This window comes from Dermatophagoides pteronyssinus, unplaced genomic scaffold (assembly GCF_027571235.1).
Source record: "Dermatophagoides pteronyssinus isolate colony J.1.1.1.1 unplaced genomic scaffold, Derpt_VIB-CSIC_2022.12 sq0003, whole genome shotgun sequence".
Classification (NCBI taxonomy): Eukaryota; Metazoa; Arthropoda; class Arachnida; order Sarcoptiformes; family Pyroglyphidae; genus Dermatophagoides; species Dermatophagoides pteronyssinus.
The window spans coordinates 630,830-650,215 of record NW_027461527.1 but is presented as its reverse complement, the minus strand read 5'-3'; the positions used below and the strand labels follow the sequence as shown (position 1 = coordinate 650,215).

The 19,386-nt window shown below is 28.0% G+C and overlaps 2 protein-coding genes across 4 annotated transcripts; one reads left to right on the top strand and one right to left on the bottom strand.

Annotated features, from left to right (window-relative positions):
- The first annotated feature begins 773 nt into the window (after nt 1-773).
- Nucleotides 774-12,386, top strand: LOC113791229 (Ig-like and fibronectin type-III domain-containing protein 2). Its single transcript, XM_027340974.2, has 10 exons — nt 774-955; nt 3,743-4,795; nt 6,578-7,470; nt 7,550-8,091; nt 8,667-9,933; nt 10,037-10,493; nt 10,563-10,729; nt 10,793-10,949; nt 11,034-11,165; nt 11,255-12,386. The coding sequence occupies exons 2-10, from the start codon at nt 4,216-4,218 to the stop codon at nt 12,127-12,129; spliced, it is 5,070 nt and encodes a 1,689-aa protein (XP_027196775.2). The 5' UTR covers nt 774-955; nt 3,743-4,215; the 3' UTR covers nt 12,130-12,386.
- Nucleotides 12,387-13,866: 1,480 nt separating this feature from the next.
- On the bottom strand, nt 13,867-19,349 carry kermit (PDZ domain-containing protein GIPC-like protein kermit). Of its 3 annotated transcripts, none has more exons than XM_075825091.1 (5): nt 18,693-19,349; nt 17,689-18,215; nt 17,360-17,590; nt 15,290-15,437; nt 13,867-15,199 (listed from the first exon to the last, which is right to left on the bottom strand). In XM_075825091.1, the coding sequence occupies exons 2-5, from the start codon at nt 18,208-18,210 to the stop codon at nt 14,481-14,483; spliced, it is 1,620 nt and encodes a 539-aa protein (XP_075681206.1). In that variant the 5' UTR covers nt 18,211-18,215; nt 18,693-19,349; the 3' UTR covers nt 13,867-14,480. The 3 variants fall into 3 exon arrangements, with proteins under 3 accessions (XP_075681206.1, XP_075681205.1, XP_075681204.1); XM_075825090.1 differs by lacking the exon at nt 18,693-19,349 and adding an exon at nt 18,507-18,618; XM_075825089.1 differs by lacking the exon at nt 18,693-19,349 and adding an exon at nt 18,502-18,616 and having other exon boundaries at nt 17,689-18,291.
- Between the last annotated feature and the right edge of the window lie 37 nt (nt 19,350-19,386).

Genomic DNA, 19,386 nt, shown 5'->3' with positions numbered 1-19,386 from the left:
TGACTGAATCAAAAAAAACAAAACAAACATTATTGATTGAACATCAACAACAAAATCTGCATCGCACATTATTTTGCTTATTCTGCAAAAAAAAAGAATCGAGCAATCGAATGATTCGAAATTACTATTTCAACCTAAATGTGAAAGAAGAAAAAAATTCATGTAATAATAGCCATTTGTGTATACATGTGTATGTGTTATGTAAATAGTCAATTTGAAAATTCAAAAATTATAATTGATGAATAAGATTGAATATCAATCAATCAATCAATCATTTGAACAAATGGTTTTTTTTGTTTTGTTGGTCTCTCGATGTGACGTTGAAGAATGCAAAAAAGAGACATAAAGAAGCTTGAATGTGAAAAAAAATATGGAAAGAAAGAATAGACAAAACGTTTATCAAATGAATTGATAATAATTCAAACAACAAAAATAACAAAGGTAAATTGTTAATCAAAAAAAAAGAGACGCAAAAGTAAAAGAGAAAATCAATCAATACACAGATGAACGAATGGAGAAAAAGAGAGAATGAAATTGCTAGTTTTATGTCGTCATTGTGTGTGTTTCGTTTTGCAGTATAATAATAATTATTAAATGAATGAAAAACGTCGTAGTTTTTATGGAAAACAGGAAAATAACGAATCCAAGAAGAGAAAATGAAATTGAAAGTTATTACAAAAAAAACATCTCGTGAAAAAAATTGAGAGAGAGAAACGTAGAAGAAGAAGAAAATCAACAAGTTAGATTAGTTCCATTTGTTTTTGAAGTTTGTACTTGTTGTTGGTAAATGTTTGTTTGTTTGTTTTTGTTTTTTTATTCATTCAAAATGTTTTTTTTTCGATGATGATTTGAAACAAAGTTTAAAGAAAATTTATTTCGTGTTTTACATTGAAAATATTTAATGTGACATGTGTGTGTGTGTCTTCTTGTGTATTATGACAACGGAATAAATCAGGTATGTAAAGTGTTTATTGATTTTTTGTTTTGCTTGATAATAAAGATGATTTGATTTGTGATTTTTTGATTGGGTTTTTTTTCACTAATCGATCGAATCAATTCGACAGAAAGAGTATCGAGAAAAGAAAGTGAAGGGAAACAAAAATATTCAAACCACATGATTTCAAACGGTAAAAAAGATGAATGATAATGAAGAAGATTTATTCTTCTTTTTCTTTTTTTCTTGATCGATTGCAAATCAATTGAATTTATCAATTTGGCAATGAATTTGATTTCACTTCTGTATTTTGTACATTTTTTTTTCACAGACAAATTCTTTAATTTAGTCATCAATTTGTTTTCTGTTGTTTTACGATTGAAAACAACAACAACAACAACAACAAAAATGATTGAATGATCAAATGATTTTGTTTAAATAATAGAATAGACTGTCTATTCTTTCCTTGTTTGTTTGCTTTTTTACTTCCTCAATAATTTTATGAATCTGGTGAAATATGCAGTGTGTGTGTGTTTGTCTGTTTCATTCATTTCAAAAGAAAAAAAAATTTTCATCAAATTGATTTAACTCGAAACAACAACTAGGTAGATTTCAAAGGAAAAAAATTCAATTATAAATTTTCTTTATAAAAAAAATTAATTTCATTTTGTTGTTGTTGTTGTTGAATTTTTAAAATTAAATTATGATTGACATCATCAGAAACATACCTCACTGATGTTCATTGTTGAAATAATGATCGATCATCAGCAGCCATAACAGGATTTGATTTTTGATTTTCTTTTATTGCAACCAATGGTGAATGTGAATTAACAGAATTGACTAAATCAAACTTTGAAATCCAAAATGAAATTTTTTTTAGAAAAAAGATGACGAAAAGAGATGATCATTTCATTTTTTTGGTTTTCCTCATTCAAACAACAACAAAACAAAATTATCATTATCAAATGTACAGTATTTATCGTTTTTGAAATACTTTCGCACACCTTTGTATTGAAAATTTTAAATTTAAATTTTTTTTAAAAAAACATTTCAAGGAAAATTTTACATCAAAATATTTACAACAACAACAACAACAACAAAACGAAAAAAGAGAAAATCAAACATTCGAAAAAAATATATTCGATTCTATTTCGATCCAAACTGACCTGTTCGAACATTCGAACAATGATGAAAACGAAAAACGTTCGATTTTATTTCAACAATCAAAAAAAAAAAAAAACATTTTATCATCTTCGATCAACCAATCAATCGATAATTTTTTTTCAGTGCTGTTGCCCGAATACAATCAACAACAACAAAAAAAAACTAATTTAAATTTTCGAGTTGATTAAGACTGCCATCACATATCATTATAAAGTTTTTTTAGTTTATTTAATCCTTAATATCATCATCATCATCATCCGGATGATAATTTATCGAACAACATCAACGACTACAATTACCGTTTGTTCGGTTTGATAATAATAATAACAACAACAAGTAAGCTGAACACACAGCAGATTAAGATCACAATGATGATGACAAATAACTAAGTATCTGAACAATACTTAAAATAGAAATTTTTAAATGATGAAGAACAACGAAACGAAACAAAACGCAAAAAAAAACAAAACAAAACAGAAAAAAAATCATTCAACAACTGGACACAAAGCATCACATCAAATCCATCATCATCATCATCATCATCACATCAAGAAAATATAATTTGAAGAAAAAAAAATCCTACCTATCCTACTATTTTTAGCTTTAATTTCGTGAAGAGAAATCATTATTATTATTATTTTTTCTTCATTATTTCATTTGTCATATGAATCTTTTTTAAATTTAGGTTTTTTTGTTTTGTTTAAATTTCGAGTTCTTCTTTTGGTTTCATTTGGGAAGAAACCAAAAATTCAGATGAAGAGAAAGTCGAATAAAACAAATACGAAAATGAATTGTTGTTGACTTTTGACCATTTTGAAATTGATCTGACCACTTTTGTTGTTGTTGATGATGATGATGATCCAAAGCTGAATATCATCATCATTGTCATATCCGTGAAGATTTGTGTGTATAACAACACTCATCATCAACAGCATTTGGGTTAAAATAGTCAAAGATAACAACAACAACAAAAAATCGTCATCAACATCCAAAATGTATTATTGTTGAAACAAACAAAACAAAACTGAAACCTGTTTTCATACCTGAATTTTTGTTTTATTTTTTTCGTCATCGTTGTCGTCCACTTTTGGTGTCATCTTTGCAAGCTATTTGTTTAATTTTCCAGTTTCCCAAAACAAATTTTGTTTAGTTTTTTTTCTTCATTATCTCATTGTGAATGGACCACGATGATGACGATGATGATAATGATAATGGTGGTAGAGATTCATAACGGGAATGATGGTGAATTGAAATTTGAAAAAGAATGTTTTATTTTTTTTCATTTTGCATTGTTTGTTTTTTTTTGTTTTGCGCTTTGAAATGAGAGAAACAAATAAATAATGATGATGATGATGATGAAAACTAACGACAAACAGATTGGCACATCATTTTATGTTTGTTTGTTTCATCAATTTATGGGACAAAATTTTTCAAGAAATTTTAAAAAATTTTTTTCCTGGATTCCAAAAAATTGGGATCGTTTTTTTTTGCTCGACTGGGTCATTGTTCGATGACAATATTTGTGTGTTGTTCACCGGGTTTGTTCACCGGTTCAAAAATGACGTTCCCCCAAATTTTTTTTCCATGAATTTTTTATCAGTTTTAATTTTCTGGTTTTTTTTCTTTTTGTCTTTCTCTGAATAGATCTTCCGGTCATTGTAAATATGGGTCAAATTCATTTTTCAAATCAAAACAACAATGTTTTTTGTTTGTGATTTTTTTTTTGCTCTGATATAATAGAAAATAAAGTTTAAACACGAAAAAAAGGACTTTGTTTCCCCATCATTCAGCTGATCATCATCATCAACATCGAACATCAACCACCAAGATCTTCAGCCGCAAATTTGTGTGATGTGTGTGAGTAGTTTTCCAAGAAATTTCCAATTCCATTTTACCATCGAACAGCCGTGACAAGACGATAACATGAACATTCAATGAATCAAAATAGAATTTGATCATCATCAAATTGGACAATCACAAAGTGTTTTTTTTTGTTGGAAACAAAAGTGATATTTTCTCGCTACGATCTGTGATTGTTTTTTTTGTGTGTGTTTGTTTCATAATCTATCAAATTTTTAATTATTTTGTGTGTGTGTGTTTGAAGAAAATTGAACAACATGATTGACAATAGCAACAACAATGCCATGATGGCATTAACAGACAGTAGTAGTCATCAAATTGATGATAATCATAATGATCATTATAATCATCAAATTAGATTTAATCATCATCATCGTCGTCAACAATTTGGTAGTGTTGATGATGATGATGATGATGATGGTAAAAATACATCGAATCCTATTCAAACGAGAAAAAGACATCAGATTATCGATGATTATGATGATAATTCAAGATTAATGGATGAAAACAAATCTTCTTCTTCGTCTTCTTCATTATCGACATCTTTTTCCACCACAACATCATCATTACTATCGATAGATAGATTATCGTCGATAAATACCAGTCAATATTATAATAAAAATCATCATTCAAATAATAACGATAGTAGCCATTATTATTGTTGTCAACGGTTACATTGTTCATCATCATCATCACCATTATCATCACCATCATCATCATCGTCTTTATATTCGATGACAAATATTACAAAGCCAACAATCATCGTTTTAGCCATATTTTGTCTAATTTCATCACCATTATCTTTATCATCATCATCATCATCTTCATTGTTATCAGGTATATTTTTAAATATATTTTAAAACTCTTTTTTTCTCGGTTACCTTTTTTTTATTAAATCATATTTTTTTTTCTTCAATACGTGTGTTGAGGATTTAACTGAAAAACAAAAACAGCAGTAAAGAAATGCCATTTCCATTTATGTCCATTTATAATCCATAAATTTTTTTTTTTAAATATGACAGTTAGCAGTAGCAATGCAAAATTAATGGATATTAGGAATTGAATGTTTAGAGATTGTATTTGATGATAAAACATCAAGCTGACATTGGATTCTATGTTGAAGGTTTTTTTTCTTTCTATAAATATATTTCTCACTACCTACAAACCAACATACGCAAACACACACACACATACATTGTATTTCAATTGATCAATAATGATGATATTAAAATTCATCAAATTTGTTTTTATTGATAAAATAATGATTATTTAGTGGCTGATGATAATAATTTCAAATTAGAGATGGCCATTTAAAATGAATAAATCGTTTTAGCAAGTTTTTTTTCGTGTTTGTTTGTCAGACAAACAAATTTCGATCCAAAATGGTGTTAAAATGTGAAAAAATAATAATTTGTTAGGTGACGATTTAAATTTTAGTTTTACTTTCTTTTTTGGTTGAATTTATCCTTGGCTCGTATTTGTTCGGAATGAAATGTTTTTTTCCTTGAACCGAATCGATTGTCGATTGAATGAAAAAAAAACAAAACAAAATGACGGAAATTTATACATAGGTTTAAACAACAATGTTGAAACCTGTCAAATTGAATTTTGGCTTGTGAAAATTGAATTTTTGAAAATCTAGTGTTATTCGAAAATTGATCTTTGAATGAATAAATATATGTAAATTTCAAATTATTGAATTAATCAACCAAATCGTTGAATGTTAAATTTTATTTGGTTGATTGATTGATCGATTCGCAATTTGTTCTTAATTTGGGGTATATTTTAATAGGAAAAAATAAAATGAACTTGGCTTTGGATTTTCATTTTCATTTCCATTCATTTTCATCCTATTTCAACTTGAACTTGTAATTTATTTTAATTTCATAAAATTATATTATGGATCAATTACACTTGAAAATTGAATTCTTGATGGATTTTAAATCTTTTCCAAATCTATCTATCGGGGGAAAAAAATTAATAAGTTTTCCACCTCTTTTTTTTTTTGTTGAATATCATCACGATCTTATTTGCAAGTGATCTATGCAAACGCGTGTCTGTCAGTCAGTCAGTCAGTCACTGTGTCAGTGTGTCTATTTGACCATAAAGTTCATAAGATTCAGAAAAAAAGATATGAATTAAAATTGAATGCTCACGACAAAAAACAACAAGAAAAATTAATCAAAAAAAAAAAACATCATGGTGATGATATGAAAAGGTTTGAAATTTTACTATTTGGAAAAAAATTAAATCTTGATGTATCATCCCAAAATGAAATAAGAAATAAAAACCTGTTGATAAACATATACCATGAATGATCCTTGAATGATAATGATGATGATTGCAAATAGACTTTCAATTAACATTAGATAGTGTTAGATGATAAACGAAATGATCATTTCCATTTCAAATTTTTTTTTCTGTTGTAAAAATTAATTTAATTTTCTTTTTCTTCTTCGTGAACTATAATTGTTTTCATTTACATTCATGAATAATAATCAATTGAATTTAAAATCGACAATAATATTGATCCTGAATTGAAATATTTTATTGTTTTTTTTTAGTTTGAAAGATGAATAATTTAAATTGATTTTTTCTTTGCTTTTTTTTTGATTTCAGTTGCCCAAGCACAACGACAAAATTTACCCGATCTTTCGGAAACGCCAACATCACCTATACGTGTAAATGTTGGCGATGATATCGATATTGATTGTGTGATTAAAAATCGTAACAATTTAACCGTATTATGGAAATATTTAAATGGTACATCGGAATTATTATTAGCAGCAAATCAGGTTATTGTTAGCGATGATAAACGTTTATCTGTTATACATCAAGAAAAACTGGAGCGTTGGATTTTACAGATACGTTTTGCACGTGTACAAGATACCGGTGTTTATAAATGTGAAGTAAATTCTATACCAAAAGTACATGAAACACGTATGGTTATGGTTAGTGTACGTAAAACATATATGGATACTATTCGAAATTTGGATCATTATAATAATCATACTGATTCAACATCATCATCCATACAATCACCACCATCGACTCGTGGATCATATGTACCAGATGAATATCGACCTTCAACAACGCCTGCATTACCTCCAGGTTCAATCGCATATAATTCATCAAGTTCATTTGTTGATCGTTCATTCTATGAATGTTGTCAAACTGAAGGTGTTCCTATTCTATGTCGACCATTATGTAGTCTACAAGCAATGATTAGTGATCAAACTAAACCATTTATGTATACATTATGTTATAATTATATGGCACATATATTCCGTTGTATATCGGATGGCCGAAATCATCTTCCCTGTTGTCAAAGGCAACAAGTACCACAACTTTGTCAACCATCATGTAGTGGTCGATATTCATTGGAAAAAGCATTAGATCATGCTATTTGTCATGAACATTCAAAAACAATTTTGTTTTGCATTGCTGATGGCCTTCAAGTATTACCAGAACAGCCACAAGAAATACAAGTGGAAACAATTAATTCAACTTTTGTAAGTGTTTTTCTTTTATGTTTTGTTTTGTTTTTTATAAATTAAATTTATTTTTCAATGATTTTATCATATTATACAGATTTTATTAAAATGGACAAATCGTGATAATAGTTTAGCACAACAATATAAAATAATTTACCGTGAATTACATTCATTTGATGAAAATTGGTCAAAAATAAATCATACAATAATAATTGATGAACCGGAACAAACAATTATTGTACAAGCAACAGAAACGGAAGCATCTATTGGACCATTAAAACGTAGTACAATGTATGAAATTCGAATGATTGCTTTAAATAATTATGGTGAAAGTTTACCCACCAATGATTTACGTGTGGTAACACATTCATCGGATATAAAAAAATCCGAATCAATTAAACCAATTGAAAATGATAATGAATCAAATGATAATAATAATAATAATAATAATGTTACTGATGCACCAAGTTTAAGACGTTGTTGTTCACAACAAGGTGTACGTAATGAAGCTTGTTTAAAACAATTATGTGAACCATTTATTATTGAACCTGTTGATGTTGAAGAAAGTATAATGTGTATGAAATATATGAATACATCATATCGTTGTATTGAAGAGATTCGTGATAATACTGATTATGAGTAAGTAAATTTTAACCATTTTCATCTTAAATTGGATACAATCTCCCAAAAAAAAAAAATCATTTCATTTCCTGTGAATAATGATATTTTTTTTATGGCCAATATTTATTGTCAATACTGTGAAGAAAGTGAATAATTTCTTCTTTTAAAACGAAAAACTTTTTTTTTATTGTTATTGATAATTATTAGGCATTTCCATCTTTTTCGTTTCGTTTGTTAATTCATGCATTGTGTAGTTTGATGATAATTTGTTTTCTTTTTCATTGAGGAAATATTTGATGTAAAAAAAACATCAAATATTTGTATATGATGTATGGTCTTATTATCATCATCATCATCATCTTTATTAAAGTAAAGATCTTTAACAAGTTGTTGATGATGATGATGATGATAATGTTCATCATTTCCGTCTTATTTGATTATTATTGGTATAGGTTTTTTTTAACACATTTTAAAAATCTTTTTTTTTCGAAAAATTTTCTTTCATCACACTATATAATAATTTTTGTTTTTTCTTTTCCGATTTTTCCCTTCCCTCTCCCATTGTCCGAAAAAAAAATCTCTGTTAATTATAGACAATGCTGTGAAGAAGAAGGTGTTAACGGTTTTTGTAAACATTTCTGTTCCGGACAAACATCATTGATGTATGATTTTCAATCACAATTTCAATGTCTACCATATATGTCATCATTGATAAGCTGTGTACTTGAACGTAAAGGTTTCGTTACAACCGAACCACAATCAGTTTCAGTATCAAGTGTACATAATGATTGGGCATTAATTCGTTGGAAACCGCCGAAAAAACGTGTCGAAACAATAATAAAATATCAGGTTCATTATCGAGAACTATCTGAAGATGCTGATGATTTTTATTTTGTTGAAACGGCTGATAAATCTCCATTTTTAATCGATAAACTTCGACCATCAACTAGATATGAAGTTTTTGTTACGGCTGTCAATAAACATGGTGTTAGCCGTGGTTCATCTCGTGTATTATTCAATACAACATCACCTGAAATTGATCCGATTGCTGATCAATTAGATCAAACGGATACAAGTTTAGGATATAATGAAACATTATGTTGTGAAAAAGCAGCTGTACAAAATACTTGTTTACCCTTATGTAATTATCATCTTAAAATGCGTGATCTATTCAAATTAAGTCTATTCTGTGCTGAACCGAAAACGGCTCGAACAATATTGCGATGTTTAGCTGGTGGTCGTGATCATCGACCATGTTGTGAACGTCGTGGTATCGACAGTGATTGTTTTGATCTATGTAACGGAATGATTACTTTCACGTCGAGAGATGTCGCCGCCAAATGTTCCAAATATGATGGCAAAATATTTCAATGTATGGCCGAAGGAGCTGATACATTGCCCGGTATGCCACAAGAATTACATGCAAGTAATGTAACGTCAACATCAATTAGCGTTGCCTGGAATAAATCATTAGATGAATTACCGGTGAATGATCAGGTTACTTATCAGATACGTTATTCACCATTATCACCAAATCAAACAATACCACCACATCCATTTGATGATAAATATTCAACAAAATTGAATGTAACCAATACACGTTTTACATTGACAAATCTGAAACCAAATACAACATATAGTATTTATGTTGTATCAGCAAATCAATATGGACAATCGGCACCAAGTCAAGTATTAGTTGTACGTACTAATCCAGTAGATGTACCAATCAGTACGAACGTGACATTTGCAACTATTGGTCCACCACATGGTTTGGAATTGATTCGTAAATCGATCACAGCTTTAGTTTTTCGTTGGTCTGAACCACATTATTCATCACCGGACGTGACCTATTCTTATGATGTATGTAATTTTTTGGATCGTTATGACAAATTTTGTTTCTTCAATTTCTGATGATAATGATTTCTATTTCATTTTTGTTATCTTGTTTTTGTTAACAAATTAGATTTTCTTTCAAAAAGTCAAAAATCTTAATGCTGGTAATCTAACATGGATAGTATTGCATAGCAATACAAATATAATCGTCATACAGAATCTAACACGTAATACACAGTATGCAATATCGGTACGTGCACGATCATCCAATGGTCAAGTATCACCATTATCAGAAACATTATTGGCATGGACCGATCCATCATTACCATTGGAAATTAGTCAACCATTTGTACATCCATTCCCGATAATTGAAGGTTCAATGGTAACAATTCGTTGCGAATCAATCGGTTATCCGATTCCAAATATGACTGTTTTTATAAATGGCCTAAAAGTTAAAACAGAAAAAACACGTATCATACATCATTCTATTGATTATGTTGAACGTAATCTTTCGGCAATCGCTTGTCAAGCTGTGAATGAAGAAAGTCGTCATCCAGTACAAAGTTTTCGTGAAGTTAATGTTCATTGTAAGTGCTTTTTTTTCTTGGAAAAAAGTTTTAGATTTCACTTTTTCTATCGTTTTGATTTTGATATAGTTGCACCGACCATTACGTTATATAAAGAATCGAAAATTGTTCCACGTTATAGTATGGCCGTATTGGAATGTGAATTTTCGGGCTATCCAAAACCAAAAATTCGTTTCCTCAAAGATAATTTATTGATTAGTCGGTTCAATAATTCGAGAATTTTTCCACATTTAAAGGTAAAAAATTATTTTGAAAAAAAAAGAATTTAATTTTTAATAAAATGAATATTTTAATCATAGAAAACGAAAACATGGGTAGGCACTTTTGTCATTGCTAATGTGGATAAAGAAAATCAAGGAAATTATGATTGTATTGCCCGTAATGATTATGGTGAAGAGAAAAAGACATTAAAATTATTGGTCGATGATCAGGAACATGTTGCCAAAAATTATACAGGTAGAATTTTCATTTTTATTCAATTTTAAATTTTATTAAATTTTATTTTTTTTTCACTCTTCATATTGCCCTACACATCCATAGAATGCTGTGAGAAGAAAAATATTCCAAACGAATGTATGTTTGTATGCCATAAAAAAGAGATCAATCTATTCGATGTGTATAAGAATCAAAAATGTCTTGAACATCTGAATAAATATATTTACTGTGCTGCGGGTATGTGAATTTCATTTTTTATTTGATTTTTTTTTATTACACATTGGTCATTCATTTTGGAATAATTTTTTTTTCTTCAATTCTTGTAGATGGAAGCGATCATCGTCGTTGTTGCATGTTTCGTGAGGTAGCTACCGAATGTCTACATTGGTGTGCTGGTTATAAAATACAAAAAATGGATTATTGTTTAGTTAGTTCGGCCCGTGATATAATGAGCTGTTTCCGTGAGGGTAATCGTTTCTTACCGTCGCCACCAACAAATGTACATGTACATTCAATTTATTCAAATAATCATGTATTAATCGAATGGGAAGATTCGGAAAAGAATCGTGATTCAACACATTGGTATTGGGTTTATTGGAAAAAAGTTGGCACCAATGAAATGGATCGTGATCGGGTGGAGAAAAATTTCTTTGAACTTACATCATTAGAACCAGATTCTACATATGAGTTTGTAATCAAAACAAACAATTATCATGGAACTAGCATACCATCCGAACCATTGGTCATTAATCTATCAAGATTACAGGCCGAATATCTTACATCGGATAGTCAAATATTAACGAATGTTATGTTTACACTGTTATTCTTTTTGTTGATAATTGCTGCAATTGCATTGGTTTATTATGGATCAAGTAAAGAACATTTTCTATCAAAATTTCGTTCATCCAATTCATCATCATTATTTGGTGGTGTTCGTCGAACAACAAATAATGGCAGTAATATTGGTGTATCATTTGAAAATCATGCTTATAATCTTGAAGATACGATACAGATGCAAGAAGCTACTGGTACAAATAGGCCACCAACACAAAATGGAAATCATAATAATAATCATCATCAATCCAATAATAATGGTACAAATAATATCGTAGAACCTGTCAATTTATTCGGATCATCTGATCAGAATAATAATCCTAGCAATAATAATGGTCAACCTCGTGTACAGATACGTTTGAATTGAAAATGAGAAAACAAAACAATTTATCATCTTATCTTTTATACGAAAAAAAAACGGATCGAATTTTCCAGTTTATCACTGTAGAATAATATGAATTGGAAACCATTGAATAGTCAAAAATGTTTTTTTGTTTGTTTTATTATTGTTGTTGTTCTTGTTGTAAAATTGTAAAATCTTTAGATTTTTAAAAATATTGATAATTACTGTTGAAAAATTATTGGAATGAGAGAACGTGAGAGAGAAAATATATTTCGTTTTTATTTTTTGTTATAATTTTCTTTTATAAATAAATTTTTTTTTAAAAAATTGAAAAATTGAATTGGCTTTTTTTTGCATTGTATAATCATAATTACAATGATAATGATGATGACCGGAAAAGTTTTGCGACAAATTGTTTTGTTGTTGTTGTTTTTGTTGTTAAAATTTCAATGTTTTTGTGAAAATTAATTATTATTAATTTCAAACTTATTGTTAAATAAAACAATGAAATTTGAATTTATCAGCTTAAAAAAGAAAAGAAATTCTCTATAGATGAAACATAATGACGATAACAATAGTCAATGACGGAAATATTCATTCGACAAAACTTTTCTGATGTTAATAATTATTGAATGAATTTCATTTCAAATGAAATGGTTACGGGCCTTTTCATTATTATTTCTAAATTAATTAATTAATTAATTGGAAAATATATGGGAAAGACAATATTGTTCGAATATTGAATGGCATGAATGAATAAAATGGATTCAAATTCAACGATGTTCATTATGTGAAATTCAAGCTATAAGATATGCTCTATATTTTAATTGTGTTTCTGTCATCATTATCATTTATTTTGTTCAATCATTTTTTTTTTTTGTCTTTATGAATAACTTTTGGCCGTCATTCATCAGAATTACTAAAAAAGGTATTAGTGCTGGAAGGAAAATCGATGATGGGATTCTTTTCGAAATATTTGGCATTTCTTTTCTTGTTTCGATGAATTCTCATCTTAAATACTTCAAAAAACATGCAATGAAATGAACAATTATCATTGCATTTTGATTTGATTTGAAAATCAAATCTATCTTAATTTTTTTTCTTCTTTTGCTTAATATGACATAAATTTTCATTTCGTTTGTCCTTTAAAACACCCCAGATAATTTGACAACCTAAAAAGCACATTAAGCTTTTCTCTCTTTGTTCCTTGTACTTTTGGATAACATTCATTTCGATGATGTAATCACCATAGAGCCAAAAAGATTTTTTGCTTGTCAATTTGAATCAGAAACACAAGGCGAAATAACAGAAAGAACTTTGTGTTTTTTGTTTTGTTGGTTGAGTTACAAACAGAAATCCAAAATCATCACCCGTGATTGTTGAAAATCAATTGTTGTTTCATGTCAAATGGGTAAACACTTGGAAAATTTTAAAAATTTAATTTTTCAAATTGAAAATTCAAAAAAAACATGAAATATAACCTCCTGTCAATGAATTATCAATGAATTTACAAAAAAAAAAAAATTATTTCAAACATTAATAATTCATGTCATTGAACGTGCCAATTTCATAATTGATATTTTTTTCTTATAGTTTCTTTCATTGCATCATTATTTATTATTATTCGCGATTGTCGTTTTCATCATTATGATAATAATAATAATAAAACAACTAAACAACAACAAAAAATTAATGCCGATAGAAAAAAATGAAGATGGTGATCCAGAAGAAGAAAAAGAAAAAAATATTTATAACGGTCAACCATTATTCATTCGATGCTTAACAACAACAACAACAACAAGAATATTATTCAAGTAAAACCTTGTGTGTTTACCATAGCGGGATATCAATGTTCATGATGATGATAATGATACCAGCCCGTATGATATTATGGCATCGTTCCTAGAGTAAATGCAATGAATGAATGAATGGATGTAAAAAAATATTACATCATCAATTTTGATGATGAGTAATGAATCGTGGTTGGAAGAGAGAGTGAGAGAGAGAGAGAGAGCGAGAGAGTGAGAGGGAAAGAAAATTTGCAACATTAGTTTTTTTTTGCATTGGCAATCGATCGATTATTCTATCGCGAATGTGAACAAAAAATGGCAGCGTTTTTCAAACCATTCTGCCATCAAAGCTTTTTTCAGGTTCCGAGAACAAGAAAAAAAAGGTTGCAAGAAAGATTATTATGGATTCGGTAATGTTATTTCATTTTTTTATTCCTGTCGATATTCTTTAAATACAAGGAATTATCATTATTATTTTAATAAAGTTCGAGGTTATTTTATTATTTGAAATGATGATGATGATGATGGATTTTAACATAAAATAAATTTACTGATTACTTTTTTATCAACAAAAAATAAAACACTTTAGCTTGGTAATTTTAATGTACCATCAAGTACATCATGTACAATCGACCATATATCGAATAGAAAATTTTCAGTAAATTTAAAATCACTTAAATCAGAATTCTGTATTGAATATGTAAATTCGGTTGGTGTTTTAGTTGGTTGTCGTAATAGTTTGGAATTTTTTGTTTGATCATTTTTCAACATTACAATATTGTTATCATCATTGTTGTGGCCATTTTCTATATTTTGATGATTATTTTGTTCATCATCATCATTATATTTCTGTTGCTTTTGTTGTGATTGTTCAATCGAAAATATATCATTATTATGATGATGATCAATAGTGTCATTGATATTATCGGTGGTGGTGGTAGTAGTAGCCATCAACCATAATTCTTCAGCCAATTCATCATCATTAATACCAATAAATTTTTCCAATTGTTTATTTATATAATAAAGGCCTGTATATAAAACTATTCTATCATTATAATTGTCATTGTCATCATCATCATCATCGTCAATTTCATCAAAACAATTTTCTGTACATTTTCCATTTGATTCATTAATGATTTGATGATCATTATGATGCTTATGCTTATGATGATGATATCGATGATTATGATGTCGTATCTTTAATTTATAATCTTTATTATTGAATTTTGACTTTGTCATTATTGGATCCATTTGATTATTATTATTATTTTCATGATTATTATTATTGTTATTGATTCGTAATTCTTTGTTGATGACAAAACATTAACAATGAAAAACAAAAATTTAATTTGATTACGAGAAAAACCAAAAAACATTGATTCAATTCTACTTACGGACATTATTACCCATTGCTGCAATCGGTTCAATCAAAGTGATTGTAAATATTTCATTCAATTGAATTGATTTAAGAAAATTTGCAACCTCATAATGACGATTACCAATCATATTTTGTTCCATTATTGATTCAATTTGATCACCAACCTATATAACCGATCATACAGTAAGCAAACAAACAAACAAAAAAAATTAACAAATTTAGTTCAATTTTTGGTAATTAACAATAACCATCATTTGTAAAACCATCATGTGTGTGTGTAAAAGAAAAAATAATTAATTTTCACAAATTCAGCATTTCAAAGAAGGAAAACAGATTCATTTCAAATATATTTAATATTCAAAACAAGTTTCATTCATTCATTCATTGTGTTGTTTTCCAGCAATTCCAGATTGTTTTATTTCATAAATAAATGAATGAATGAATGAATGAATGATAATGGAAACTAACAAACATACCACCCTAAAATAAACGTTAAAGAACAATGTTTTTTTGTGTGTGTGTGTGTGTGCCAGATGGCAATTTGTTTTTTTACGAAAACAAAACAAAATTTCAATTCAATTGAAATGACATTTTTTTTAAAAAAAATGGTGATGAAAAAAGATGAAAAAGATTTCATGTTGCACATCTTTTTTTTTGTTTCAAAACAAAAATAAGAATCGGATGAATGCCCCTCATATCATTATCATCATTGTTATCATCATAAACGTTATCTTTAATGTTGTATGTATGATCAATCAGATCTATTTTTGTTTGTTTCTTTCGTACATTCTGGTTATGATGATGATGATGATTATGATGGTGACATTTTTTGTTTTGTTTCATTTTTCCTTAATATCTATCTATAACCATTATCATCATCATTTATTTAGTAAAAATAATTTTATAGATGATAAAAAATGATAATAACAACAACAACTAACCAGCTAACCAACCAACCAACCAACAAAAGTTACAATATATTTCCTATTTTATTGTATAGTTTGTCATAATTTCTTCTTCTTCCCTAGATTCAATCGGGTATTTGTATCTCTCTGTGTGTGTTGTAAGGGTGGATAAATAGTAGGATGTTTATGTGAAATGGAAATTGCCTACAGTTTTTTTTTTTAAATAACTGCAAGTAAATTGGACAAGTCATAATATTATTATCATCACTATTTGTTGATTAAATGTTTTGATATGAAATTTTGTTTTTTGTTTTTTGTTTTCTCTAAATGACAAAAGGCGTAACCATTTTTTTGTTAAAAATGTAATTTTCAAAAATATTACACCCTTATAGTTTTAGTTTTTCTGGATAGAAAAAAAAATCCAATTTATACAGCAAGAGATTCGAGCAAAGTTAAATTTGTCAATGACCATTTTCGATTCTTGGTTCTTCTTTTAGTTTATATTGATCGTTTATCTTGAAAAACAAAATCTCTCTCTCTCTCTCCATCTCTATCGCTAAGCTCATCCACTTAACATCAGGCTTAATTTTGTTAAATGAATAATTTATCCAATTGAAAAAAAAGAAACATTGAACATTTTTGGAAATAAATAATTCTTATCTATTAAATGAAAAAATAGTAAGATTTTGCTGATTTTGCTAAGTTTTTTTCTGTTGTTGTTGTTGTTGTTTTTTTTGGCTAGATTTGATTCATTTCAGCTAGTAATTTTGTATTTTACTTAGAAGTAAATAAAACTAATGATGATGATGATGCAACAGAAAAAACAAAAAGAAACAGAATTAATGAACATTCATTCATCTTCATTTATTTTTTGACACATCATTTTGGTTTATTATCATTATCATTGTCCGCTGATGATGTTCCATTTTGTGTGTGTGTGTGGGTGGTAGTGGAGGATATCGAACTGGTTGCGAAAAATTTGTCACTGGATCACAAATGAAAAATAAATCAAACAAGAAAGCAAAAAAAAACATACGGATTCTTCTTCTTTTTTCGGGTGATCTAATTTAGTTAGTTGAGTTGAAGAAGAAGAAGGAAACACACCACAGATCTCAATGTGGATGATTATAAATGAATGTAAATGAAGAAAAGAAAAGAAATTCAAAATAAAGAAAACTTACTTGAATAAATGGAATTTTTGATACAACAGAATTTTGATGAATATTTTTAATATATGAACAACCATAACCATTATCGGCAATAGTAAGACCTAAAAATTGTTCAGTTTTTTTTATTTCAACATCTTTACGACGACCTTTTCGATGAACGAATACAATATCATTAAGACAAATTTGTCCACAAAGTACTTGATCCATATCGATTTTCGGTGTATTCAATGTACAATACATTATCTATTTGATCATGAAAAGTAACAAAACAAAAAATAAAACAAAAAATAGTTGAATTCTGAATAAAAGTTCAGGTAAAAAAAAATAATGATTTAGTTCACCTCTTTCGCAGATATATCAAAACAATGAGCAATTTTTTCATAAAGTTCAATCATTGATGAAAAATTTGATATAAAACAAGTAGGTGAACCTTCGGCTAATAGACAACAAATTTCCTGTGTAACAATATCGGTTTTTGTAATTGAATTATCATCATCGACATCATTACCGTTATAGTCATCATTTTGAAAAGTTTTAACTTCTGAATGCATTATTTCAATAGTATCATGTAGTTTAGTATCTGTAGACAACGAAGAATCTAATGATTTTGAATTCAATATAGATGGATCGACGATAATTTTTTCATTGTTTATCGATGAACATGATGATATTATCGATGATTTTGGTCGTTTTAATAATGTTGTTTGTCTAGGTTTAGGATTTACCTGATATGTTGCCGATGTTGGATTAAAATATTGAAATAATGATTTTGGTTTCACAATAAGATTATTATCATTGATGAACGACATTGACGATGTCGTCATTGTTGTTGTTGTTGTTGTTGATTTTTTTGATGGTGCCATCGACTCTACACATAATTACATTAACATTCACCAATGAAACAAAAAAAAATATATAAAAGATTTCAAGATGATGAGAAAAATCTGAAGAAGAAAAATAAAAAGAGAGAAAAATCAATGAAAAATGTATGACATAATAATTTGATTAACTTATTGTGTGTTTCGTGTATGTGAATGTGACACAAACAAACAATCAATTCGATGAGAATCATTCAACCTTTGATTTTTTTTGTTGTTGTTTTCGTTGGTTCACAATCAGGTTTCAAGTTTTTGTTTTCTAATGATAATAATTACCTTACGGGTTGTGATTTAATGTCATTGATCAAATCCAAAAAAAAAAAAAAAAACATTAAATCTTTGTTGATTGATGAAATGTACGATATGATATGATATTATCACCATTTCTCTGATTTCATCAATGATCATCAAATCTAGCTAGTTAGCAAAAAGATGAATGAATAAATGAAGAAAAAAATTCAACTAACTTGATTATAATGATGATTGTAATGTAATTTGGCCACAGAAATATTCATCATCCATATAGCACACACACACACACACCGAAAATTTCTTTTTTTTTTTTGTTTGTTTGTTTGTTCCGCCTTTACATTTAAATTGCATTCATTCACATAATAATGATGATGATTATCACATGTTGTTGTTGATGACAATATTGGATGTATAAAAAACTAACTACAATAACTAAATCAACCCGAATAACAATGATGAAAGAAAAAAAACAGCATATTTCTTTTTGCTGAAATGAATGAAAATGCCATTTCTCTCTCCATCTATCTCTATCTATCTCTATCCATTATGTGTTGTATTTCGTTTGTGTGATATCATGTGTATCGAACAGGAAGAAAATGATGAAATGAAAATGCAAAAAACCACAAACAACAAAAATATTGTCATTCATTTGTTCTGGTCATAAATTTCGTTATTGTTTGTTTGTTGGTTGATGGTGGACAACATCCAACAAAAAAAAATCATCAATCTTGAAGCATAATCATCCATCATGAATCCGGGTTTTTTTTTCTTTAATATTCAATTTGCTTTTGTCGTGTCTAATGTTGTTGTTTACAGGTGATAAGCTAAATTATCTTATTTATTTATTAATAATAATAATAATCATCATCATTAATTAATAGATATTATCAGTTGAAAAAATAACAGAAT

Bases quoted from the DNA above. Each gene is read 5' to 3' on its own strand.
- LOC113791229 (XM_027340974.2), top strand. From the start codon at position 4,216: ATGATTGACAATAGCAACAACAATGCCATGATGGCATTAACAGACAGT. The intron at 8,092-8,666 runs GTAAGTAAATTT...TGTTAATTATAG, and splicing joins CGTGATAATACTGATTATGA to ACAATGCTGTGAAGAAGAAG. The intron at 10,730-10,792 runs GTAAAAAATTAT...TTTTAATCATAG, and splicing joins GAATTTTTCCACATTTAAAG to AAAACGAAAACATGGGTAGG.
- kermit (XM_075825091.1), bottom strand. From the start codon at position 18,210: ATGGCACCATCAAAAAAATCAACAACAACAACAACAACAATGACGACA. The intron at 15,438-17,359 runs GTAAGTTTTCTT...TCGGTTATATAG, and splicing joins CAAAAATTCCATTTATTCAA to GTTGGTGATCAAATTGAATC. The intron at 15,200-15,289 runs GTAAGTAGAATT...TCATCAACAAAG, and splicing joins AGCAATGGGTAATAATGTCC to AATTACGAATCAATAACAAT.